We start from the raw sequence: 11,713 nt of genomic DNA on the forward strand, positions 1-11,713 counted from the left end.
TTGGGAAGAGCCTGCAGCGCAGCTATCCGAATAAGAACGGAATGAACATCTGAAATACTTCACCTCTTCCTGTCTTGTAGGTATTATACTCAATTTTTTGTTGCATAGGATTATAATTAGAAAGAATTGTACCCTGAAATGTACTGTGTGAACCTTTTATAAATACGTCACTTTATGAATAGAGGCTGGGTGAGAATGTTGAAGTTGATTCTTTTTGTTGGAAATGCTTAATTGGGAAGAGCTGGGTTTTTTTTTTACCTAAATGATATTTGTTACTTTCTGACAGTCTGCTCAGTGATATGTATATGAGGGCAGGCACTGAAGAGTGTCTACAAAGGGAAAACATGAGAACGCCAATCCCAAGCCTACAGGGTGTACATGCTTCTCCCTGTGGGAAACAGCTTGCAGGTTTGAGGCCTGAAGTGGGAATGTAAATTACTGCTATGTGGGGTTTCCTGAAAATGCAAGTGAGCAGTAAGGGAGGAAACACGTAATTTACCAAAACTGACCTACATGAAGTTAAGATTGTATACATCAGGACAGAGAATAGTCTCAGCATTACATTTAAAAGCACAATATGTATGTTATGTCATCCTATTCCTTCAAGTAATTTTTATTCCCTCTTTTCTTTTTTTTTCCAGATCCCATTGTTTCAGTTTCTTTTAGTTACACTAACAGTTTAGGTTTAGACTTTACACGAACAAAGAAACCTAGAATAAATTGAAATAGTAAAATTGTCACAGTAGTGACCCAGTGATAATAATTTTCTTGGAAATACTTATCCTGTACATAATCCTGCAGTTAAGTTGGGTGACAGAATATCAGTAATGTCATTTGTTTTGCTTTGCAAGAAGAACATGTTTAACAACAGCTACGGTTTTGGGTCTGAAGCCAATGCTTTTCTTTATTTCCCCTCCTAATTTTAAAGACAATTTCAGCTTTTATTCCCTGTGTCCTCAGATCATTGCAAGAAATGGTGACTCTTACTATTTATCTGCTGGTCATCTTGGCTCAAGCCCTTGCAGGGCCTTGCATTCCAAATAAAGCAGGTAAAATAACTTTAGTCTCCTATGATCTTCTCTTGTACTTAATCTGCCAAGGGTGGGGGCTTTTTTTCCCTATTTAAAAAACAGAAAGGTTTTTCTTCAGAATGTTAAACTGTGGATTCTGAAGAGCTAATTCTTACATTTCTTTTATTGATCTGCTTTCAACTAGCACAGTAAAGCAAGTACCATTAAAGTCCTAGCTCCACAGAGGATTGGGCATATGCTTAACTGTGCAATAATCACAGTGCTATAAAGTTAAGTATAAGGGCATTCAGGCATAAAATGGCAAAGAAAACAATAACAATTAAAGATTATCTGCAGTAGCACAGGCTGGATGCAGCAGATCTATGCTGCCCAAGCTGGGTCTTAGTCCCACTTACTGCAGTCAGATGACTAGTGCTGAATGAATGTGCTGAGCTGAACCCCTGAACCACACTGCTGTATTAAACAAGAAAAAACAAATCGTTGATGCTAAGGCCCTAATTGCATGCTGATTTCTGCTTAGAAACTCAAATGATCTGGTGCCAGACAGATCTGTAATGTAGAAGTCACTATAATTAAGAAATACGTTTTAGAAATGCACTGGAATATGTCTCAATATAGAGTGCTTCCTCAGTATGTGCATGACTGTTGTCAGTCTACTTCCAGTAATTTCATGGTGTATCTTAAGTATTTGACCTTCCAGCCATTTATTTTAGCTGCATTTGTAAAAGCAGTTTCTCTGATCTGCAGGAATTTTCATATCTATAAAGATGCCAGAGTTACAAATCTGATCACCACCACAAGCAGACTCAGCCTACATGTGCTTAAGATTTGTTGATCAGAAAGAAGTGAGTTTTTCAGGTCCCTATTTCACTTTCCCTGAGTGTTCCCTAACCTTCCACAGACATGGAAAGGTGCAAAATCAGGCTTTTATCATAAAAATGAGAGTGTCAAGGGCTTTAAAAGAAATAATTGAATAATTCCAGGTAGCATGTCTTTTTTTTCCTGGCTTGTAATAATTGAAAGTCTTTCTCCATTTTCAGATCACTCATGATTAGTCAATATTTGCCCTTTAAATTCCCATCAGACATTCAAATTCACACTGCCTGATTCCCTTTGAAAAATGTCCAATTCTGCTGTCACATGGCAGTCTGTAAGTTAAGCTGTTCAGCATTCATGGTTGTAGTAGCAATCACCATGTTTGGAAGCACATTGCACTGCAATTAACCATTGCTGTTAATAGGGATAAAATTTTGGTTCATCTACAATTTTTTACTAGCTATTAACTAGCTATTACTTGTTTACTAGCCATTAGAAGGGCTAGGCTTTCCCATTCATTTACTACTGCCATTTAACAGCACTAGGCTTTTAAGTTCATTTGTAGGCCTTAGCTTTTAACTAGAGGATTCTAAAAATTCTGTTAGTGCTGGCACTGCAATGCCAGTGCAAGGAGAGAAAGGGCAGTATAGGTCAGTATAGGTCTGTATATGTATCGTGGGCTAGATCGGACACCACCACAAAAATGTGTGTGGCTGGAAACATGCCTGACAAAAAGCTTCACCCCCATTATTTTTACAGTCAGTGGTGTTAGAGAAGGCAGCTCTGTAGCATCACCTGACAGATTTCAGCACAGCAATTTCTCTCTTCGGGTTTCTCAGCAGTGGCTCTGCTCCTCAGTCAGCTATCCCAGAAAGATTAAAAGTTCACATGAAGTTCTGTATTGATTAGAAGGCAAAGGCCAAACTCTTCCAAAGAGGACAAAATTTAATAACCCAAAGGCCTTTTTTTTGTGGAGGAAAAGTGTCTCATGTTATGAGGGGACCTTCCAGCACACACCCCTGCTCACAGAAGTTTAATGCCAATGGAAAGTAGGTGTATAGACCTGCATCTTTGAAAGAAAAGCACCACTCAGTATCACTTTAGGTGTATTACTTTCCTTTCAGATGTAATTCTGGTGTACTGCTATCCTAAAACCATCATTACCAAAATTCCGGAGTGTCCTTATGGATGGGAGGTTAATCAGCTGGCACTTGGAGGCATTTGCTACAATGGGATCCATGATTCAGGATATTACCAGTTCACAATCCCAGACCTGTCACCTAAAAACAAATCATACTGTGGGACACAGTCAGAGGTAAGACTGTCAAGGTCGGCATTCCTGAACTGGACTCACTTGAGAGAGTCCTGTTTGCTTCAGCATGGAGTGGGCTTTAGTGCTGATGGGAAGAGGAGGCAAACCCCAGTATCAGGGAGAAACAAGAATCAAATAGTTGTGCTTTGCATCTATAGGCAAAATAATCACAGGCTTACTGGTGTTAGTCTGGGTGTTAGCTGCCCAATTGCACCTGTATGGTCCAGAACATCTATGTATAGTAAAGCATTCACATAGGCAACCACAGCATGTGAAGAACTACAAAACCATGTTTCCTTGGGGATGGTGTTTTGTCACCAGATAGAGTCTCCATGTTTTAAAGTTGTTCCTAATGTCTCCAAGATGCAGTACTGCCTACATTTCTCTGTCTCACCATCCACAGTTCAAGAACCCTGTTTACCACTTCTACAACTCCATCGTCTCCAATGACTCCTCGATAATTGTGAAGAGCCAGCCTGTGAATTACTCATTCACCTGCACATACAATGCCAACTACCTGGTGAACCAGGCTGCCTTTGATCAAAGGTATGTCCTCTTCTGGGACCACACCTCACGTTGTTTCCAGCAGCACGTCTCACTCATACAGAGACTTTTGTTATGTCCCCAGGGTGGCCACTGTCCATGTGAAGAATGGAAGCTCTGGCTCATTTGAAAGCCAGTTGTCCCTCAACTTCTACTCTGTAAGTGCTCTTTGCCACCCAGACTTGTGCCTTCACTTTCCATGGGATTCAGCCTAAAAGCTGGGAAAAAAGGGCTGCTGCTCCTGACTTTTATGTGTCAGTGTGGTGGTTCAGCCCCAAACAGCTGAGTACCACATCCTCACTCCAGGAGGAGAAACAAACAGAGCCTCTTGGGTTGGGATAAGGGCAGTTTACTGACAAAATTACTATGAAAGGGGAACAATAACAGCCCTTGGCAAATTACACACAGAGAGTACCTTACCAACCTGATGATAAGTAAGTGCTGGACCTGTCCCCTGGCTGCACTCAGGCTGCCTTAGAGGCACTCAGGGGTCCCCCTCCCCAACCAGGCCCTCTTAAGAGGGAGTGATGTCAGATGGTGTGGAAACAGCCCTGGCTAACTCAGCTCACCTGGGCTGGCTGCTTAGGGAGGTTGACTCAGGCCTGGCCAGAACCAGGACAGTCACGGAGCACGTTACTAGCCTGGAACAGTAAATTACTGTGGGGTTTCCAGGGATCCTTGTTTCTTCTGATTAACAGGGATATACTTAAACTGAACAGAGCAGACACATACTAAGTACTGTTTCACACCCTCCAAATCAGGCTGATTTTTCTGCTGAGAGGTAGACTCCTAACATGCTGACAGGTTATGCTTCACATATCCGTTTCCTTATCCAGAAGCAGCACCCAAGCTCTAGTGTATCCAAGCAGAAGCCCTTCGGTCTCACCTGTCCTCTAACAGCAAAGGGGCTTCAGCCTGAATGGAATTCTGGCCTTAAACTCTGAAACTTGTGAAAGAAAAAATAGTACCCTAAAACAATATAGAGTGACAGAGTTTGGAAAAAGCAGCACTATAGCAGGTTCAAGTCATTTTAGCACGAAGACTGATAAGTTTTGTGACAGTAGTTCTGCAAGTTCTCTCCTTTGGGAGATGTCTTCAGTTAAATGAGAATTTCTAGGGCACTTAAAAGCCATGGATCACTAATATAAACACAGCCTTGAGCCCTGACTTCAGTGTGTCCAACCTATCAGATGTTGCAGTGGGAATATTGTAGTGCCCCACAGCCACCTCACTGTGTAGGCAAGGGAAGGGACATAAGAAAATCTGTACCAGGGAACTGAGTAATCAGTTGAGGAAAGACACTCCAACAGCTCCAGGACCTGAATCCCACTGTGTAGATTTAATTATATAAACCAATGCTATGACTGAACATGCTAATCTTTATGTAGCTCTGGTGCTAGTTTTGTTATGATCTCATGCAATGAAAAGCAGTGGGGTTCAAGGTAGGTAATTCTTAGTTACTGTTTGTAATCAAACTTTCTCACCTGAGCACTGCAAGTTGTACTACTTTGAGCAGGTTGGCTTTTTAGTGGGTAGATTACTATAGCTGGTGGAGGTCTTTCTGCACCTCGTGCTCCCTCAGCTCTCACCATGTCAGCCACCACATGTATAAATCACAGAGAGACAAACCTCTGCATATCTGCTCATCTTCATCTCTTTTCTCCCACATGTGGCCATGCCCCAACCCATTCCCATTCCTTAGAGTCATCTCCAGTCTCTAACTCCCACCAGCTGCCCCCACCACCCCTAGTATACCAGAAGCAGCAGCAAGCCTGCTTCCCACCCATGCTGTGATGAAACATACCGTAGTCCAAATAGCATCAAATTCTCTCTTTTACTATGATTATAAGCCAAACATTAACAAAAAGATTTTAAAACATCATCTTAGGCTTGCAATAATCCTACTACTAGCAGTAGAGTTTGGAGCTTGCAGGTAGTAAGAGACCAGACTTTTGTAGTCCATCTCTCCAGAGATGTCTGAAGTTGCCACATGCCTTTTGCTTTGCGTGTTACTAGTAACATATAATGTCTTTCTCTTTCAAAGAATGCCAAGTTTTCAAGTATAAAGGAAGCCCCTTTTGTCGTTGAAACTTCAGAAATTGGTTCTGACATATTTGCCGGAGTGGAAGCCAAGGGCTTAAGTGACAGGTAGGCAAGGGAAGTAAGTAATAATTAATAAGTTGGCAATCAGGACATTCCTTACTAATTTGGGGCTTGTGTCTCCCCAGGTTCAAAGTTGTTCTCAACAACTGCTGGGCAACTCCCTCCTCAGAGTATTTCTACCAGATCCACTGGCCTCTGATCACCAAGGGGTAGGTGCTGGTGGGATGCAGGGAGCACCTCTGCCCAGCCCAGATCCAGGCAAGAGAGAAAGCTGGGGGATGAGGGGGCAAAATAGAAGCTGACCGGCAGGAGGGCAGATGCACCCATAGGACCGCAACCTCAGGAGCTGTTTCACTGAAGCCATGTAGTCTCTGACACTGTTTCTCCACACACAACACAGGTGTGCCACGGACAGCTCCATCCTCGTGCACGAGAATGGGAAAACAAGCCGGGCGACATTCCAGTTTAATGCTTTCCGCTTCCGTAACATCCCCAAGCTGTCCAAGGTCTGGCTGCACTGTGAGACGCACGTCTGTGACAGCGAGAAGTTCTCCTGCCCGGTGGTAAGACCTCCCTCCCGGTGAAACACAGCGCTACGTTTAGACCGAGGATGTCAGGACCTTCCTAAGGGCATGTCAGGTGCAGAGCCGGTGCCAGAGCTTTCAGTAGATGGAGCCACCGCCGTGCGTGAAGCTCAGAGTCCGGTCGTAGGCCTCTACCCCTCTCCTGTCACCCCTGCTCTATGCAGCGTTGGGGAACTTGTTTAAAGGCATTGAGGAATAATGTAGCACTTTAAAAACCTCGGGGTTTGTCAGTAAGCCAGATGACAGCCCTGTCTGCCACACAGCTACAGTTAAAGGCAAGCCTGGAAGAAAGGAGAAAGCAGAGCTTTTTCCATTTTACCAAACACATCGGTGCTGAGGGCACCTGGGGGCAGTGGGGCAACCTGGCTCAAACAAAAACTCCCAGCCCCCTTTCCAGGGAACCTTCTCTCTGCTAGCTTCCTGTAAGTCACTGCTCTTGCAGCTGTCCTGTTCTGCCTGACATATATAAATTGTCTCTGGAGCGGGAACTGAGGTTGAGGAGTTGATTCCTGGGACCTTAGGTGGGAATGAGGTGGGGGTTCTATACAAGCCAAATAAGTTTGGCATGGGGAGGTGCACACACTTCTTGCACCAACTGATGCAAGGGCTAGGGTAGCTAAAGGGTCTTTCTGTCACATTCACTAAGTTGGGGCTTCGCTATTCTCTCATGCAATAAATATGTCATTGCTATAAAAAGAAGCCAAATTTCATTTCACCCAAAATGAAAGCCCAAGATACCCCTCGGCCAACATACAGTTGTGTCAGCAGCAAATATTTCTTGCTGGGGAAGAGAAAGCATCCCTTCTGGTTAAATCAACTTTTCTTTCTAAACCCTTTCTCAATCCAGGAGCCAAAATATTATGGGTGTTTATCACCCAGCCTGAGTGCTAAGCAGGGGCACTGATTTGTGCAAAACTCGAGAGTCTGGCAAAAATACATTGTTAGAAATTGTGAGCTTGAAAGGCAGAAGAAAAGCTTAGATGCTGTTGTTTGTTTTTAAAGATTTCTTCAACTTTTTGTCCAGTTGCAGACCAGGGTTAAAAGAAAACCCAAACCCACTACGTCATACCTGCCTTTCTGACAGTACTGCCAAACATCTGCATGTTTCAGGCATGGGATGGGATTCCCTCCCATCTCAAGTCTTCCAACCTAAAAACGCAGTAGCTGGTGGTCTGCTGAATTAGAGTTGAACCAAGCTGGGGGTCTATGCTTACAAGCAACCCATAATTATCACATGCTGAGTTGTTCAAGAAACAAAAAAAAGAAGAAGAAAAGCCCAAAGCTGGGGATCTGCAAAGGTCAGGGCACAGACAAGGACCTTTAATCTGTAGAGCACTGCCTCTGATCCAGATCCTGTCAGCTGTGACAGGCATCATTAGTGCTGGACATGAGATGACCTGATCTATATGGAAGGGATTTGGTGCTTCCTGTTTCTACCCAATAGACAACAAATATAATTAGCAATAAACAACAACAGGAGCCTTCACAGAGGTCACAGGTTAAAAAGATGGAGCTTGGCTTCCCTCTTCCTTCTTGACAGGAGGTGTTTTAAGGCAGGGTGGAAAGGGCAGACCAGGAGGACCCGTGATTAGCAAGTGGACACCCATCAGTGCTCCTGCTGTCTCACAATGAAAAGAAATTTACAGTGACAGTCACTATAAGGGCTGTGGCACACCAAACTCCTCACAAAATTCAGACTCCTCTTAAATCTCACCTGCACCAACACCCCCTCACACCACCCCCAATAATTACAGGGAAAAAAATCACTAGAAAATATGCAGCAATACTGACAGGGATTTCATTTCTTTAGTTGGAAACATGAGAATTTGTTTTGATTTTTTAAATTATTTTGAACTGTTTTGGTGTACTTGGCTTTCTCTCTGATCTCTTGAGACATGTGACAAACGGAAACAGCGCATGGAACAAACCGGAGGTGTTTTAGTGGCGGAGATTTCTGTGCGCAGTAAGTGACTGGGGTTCTGGGGTGTTTCTCTCTTTGGGGAGCAATGCAGTTGGGAGCCAAGCAGGGAGCCAAAACCCTCTGCCAGAGCCCTTTCCCCAGTGGCAGCAGGAGTTTTGGACAGCAGATGGTTGCCTCTGGGCTCGGGGCTCTGGCAGAAGAGTTCAGGGAAGCTCTCCAAATGTACAAGGTGAGTCAAGGCACCCATTTGGCACTGATGACAAATGGCCAAACCACTTACACACCGAGTTAGCAGTGTAAACTCTGCTCACCTGCTTTTGACCCCAGCAGCAGCTTAGAGTAGTTCTGATAGATTGCCTGAGTGGGAGAGAGGTCAGGCTGAGGAGCAGCAGGAAAACGTTTCTTTGCACTGTGGGTTGGTACTTCAGTATATCCATAACCCTAGCAGGTTAAACCTTGGTGCCTGTCCCTCCTGATACAGAAATTGAACTGCCATCAGGTTTTCCCATTACAAAATAACCCTGTTTTCTCCAACTGCTGCCTCCTGGAGGCACCAGGAATTTCTCCCTGGTTGATTTAATTCTGCAGACCCAGCACATCTTTTGAAGCAGGTCCTTGGAACAAGGGATGTATTTTATCAACTACAGCCACACCAGCCTGCAAGCCAATTCAAAATTAAAAATACACTTAGAGCTGCATTCTTACAATTCAGTATGTTGCACCAGTAAAATCCCATCAATTTTAGAAGACAGGAGAACCGAGGATTCTTTTACAACTTCAGTCAGTAAAGGCAAGAGGAAGAAATAACCAGAATTTCTAACTGTGATTATCTGTTCTGCTTTTACAAGGCACACTGGTGCACTTTGCCCTATTTTAAACATCCCATCCCAATGTTTTCTCTTATTTTATGCAGGCAAAGGTTTATCCAGATTCTACACGGTCTCAGGTAAATAGCAAAGTATGACAATGAAAATAGCAATCCCAAATATGGATTTTGAGTGACTCTGTCAACATAAAACCCAAAGCTCAAAGAAAGAGCTTAAAAATCTAGTAAATTTGACAGGTAAATTCTTCACAATCAAATTTTATTTCTCAACATTATACACTTTGTTTTCCTCTTTCTGGCACATCCCTCCCTCTGGACAAAAAAACTAATCCCATCACTAATTTCCAATATTGAACATTACCTTCACTTATTTTCAGCACTTCTGTTTGGAGAAGGTTTGAAAAAGTGTTTTCAAAGCCTGTTTTTCTTAAAATTTGATATGGTGACAGAGCCACATTAGGGGCATGTAGTTGCACTAATGGGGAGGGAAGAGAACATAAAAGGCAGCTTACAGGGAACTACTCACATTTAGTCTGTGTTTCTCTTTCAGATATCATCTTCCACCTACTCTTTGTGATTGGTTTTTGTGCTGTTTTATTATAAAACTCAGCCCAGCTATGTTTCTCAACTTTTCCCAATCCTGTTTGGACCTGGACTTCTTTACTAAATATGTTCATTTTACAGAGGAAAATGAAAGTCACAAAAAAATCCTTGTGCACCATTTTCCAGATAAATAAAACATTCCATGAGCATTGTGCCTCCAATGCTGGGGAATCCCAAAGCAGATTTTCCTCTCCCCAGTCTCTGCAGGCATTTTGAACTACTGAAAACCCAAGGGTTATGCCTCCTTTTAAGAGTTGTGATGCCAATAGTACTTGTTTCTATAAGGAACACAGGGACATGCAAACAGCCTTTTTCAACACCAAATTTACCTTCAGGGTCCCACTTCCTTGTCAGTCTCAGGACTGTCTTGCTGACTGGACAGGTTCAGTGCTGGATGGCTGTGTGGTGTGGATGCAAATTAAGCATGTTTGAGGCTTTAAAACAAGCTAATGAGCTTCACACTTCCTTGAAGATGTAGCAGATACAACAGGGTCCAGGTGTTAGCTCTGTACCTGGCTAAAAACACCTCTCAAACTTCAAGAAGGAATAACTAGAAAGGGAAACCATGATTTCTAAAGGGCATGATACACCAGGACACAAGACAATTTTCCAACAAGAGTGATGGGAGGTTCCCTACTTCCAGTAATTACTAAAACAATATTGAAAAAACTACTCTTGAAACTGTAAAAAACGTTGTAGGTCCTTTCCATGAAGCTTCTGGAATCTTAAATGTGAGAGAAGAACGACTGTTACACTTCCCATTAATGAACATGGCTGGTGTACCTGTGTCTGCACATACTGCAGCATAAGCACATTCTAGAGTTTTGTTATTGTTTGTAGAGAGGAAACCTCCCAGATAAACTATTAAATTAAGGATTTTAAGCTCCATGTTCTTTTTCAGACCTCACTGTTATGAAGATAATGGAGAACTAGAGCATGCACACATTACAGCCAGAGTTTTCAAATACACATGGATCTCCCTTACCAAGGACTCTGTTTGCTCCTCTAAGGTGTAACCTCAGTCCTTATGTATTTATAAGTAACTGAGTAAAATGAAGTGGCTTAGAAGCTGAAATGACAGCAGACAGCACCCACGCTGACAGCCTGCAGAAAAGTGCCCGCTGTGCTGGCACGGATTCAGCCACTGCACACACAGGGCACTCTCCTGGTAGAACTGTCTCATCCAGACAGACCAGAGTTACATCTGTCACCTCCATGTATTGGTGGTACAAGTTCCTAAAGCAGAGCAGGGCTATTGAATGCTTTGTGCACCACAGGATATTTTGATAAGAGATAATGACCCTGCAAGTTTTTCTCACCCGTTTGCTGCTTTGCCTCCCTTTCTCCTTCCCTCCTCCCACTAACACCCCAAGTTTCAACACCTGCCAAGTGGCTTTACCTTCTGAAATTCTTGTCCTTTCCAAATGAGATCAACACACCGGCTTCTGCTCCAAAGCCTGTTCTTTTTGTCTTGCCTTTGCAACAGCCACTGTTGCTTTTTTGTGCAGAAAGACCTGAACGGAGTTTCCGTGGTTGGTTGATTCATTTTCTTCATGATTATGCAATAGGTGTTGCTTTGGAACAAACCTTGCAGGATTGCAGGAGCTGTGAAGTGTGCCTGCAAATTCCCAGGCCGCCTCCCTGCCCACCGTGGGATGGAGCCTCTGGCCATACATATCTCCTGTACCTGTCACTGTGTGAGTGGGGCTCAGGCAGCCAGTGAGCGGTGGTTGCAGGGTGGCTAAATCCCTATTACCAGTCCAAGTCTGGATCTCTATCTCCCTGCTGTCCAGATATGGTTTATTTTTAAAAACAGACAAACAAAACACAATTGAAATACAGCTCCCAGAGGTGACTGTGAAAAATCTATCTGCTAGACCAGGCAGCAACGCATAAAGAGGTTTCAGCTCAAGTACTGTTCCTTAAGAAAGCACAAGCTGCCCATCATAAATAGATTGCATAAAAAACATGGAC

The 11,713-nt window shown here is 43.3% G+C and overlaps 1 protein-coding gene across 1 annotated transcript; it reads left to right on the forward strand.

Moving 5' to 3' along the window:
• Positions 1 to 973: 973 nt before the first annotated feature.
• TECTB (tectorin beta) lies at positions 974 to 9,739 on the forward strand (the record flags this gene model as incomplete). The annotated part of the gene is made up of 10 exons (XM_084265638.1): positions 974 to 1,049; positions 2,972 to 3,162; positions 3,563 to 3,705; positions 3,788 to 3,860; positions 5,747 to 5,850; positions 5,931 to 6,014; positions 6,206 to 6,368; positions 8,283 to 8,352; positions 9,224 to 9,256; positions 9,687 to 9,739. The coding sequence occupies 10 exons, from the start codon at positions 974 to 976 to the stop codon at positions 9,737 to 9,739; spliced, it is 990 nt and encodes a 329-aa protein (XP_084121764.1).
• Positions 9,740 to 11,713: the final 1,974 nt, after the last annotated feature.

Source organism: Gallinula chloropus (genome assembly GCF_964237585.1).
Source record: "Gallinula chloropus genome assembly, chromosome: 5".
Classification (NCBI taxonomy): domain Eukaryota; kingdom Metazoa; phylum Chordata; class Aves; order Gruiformes; family Rallidae; genus Gallinula; species Gallinula chloropus.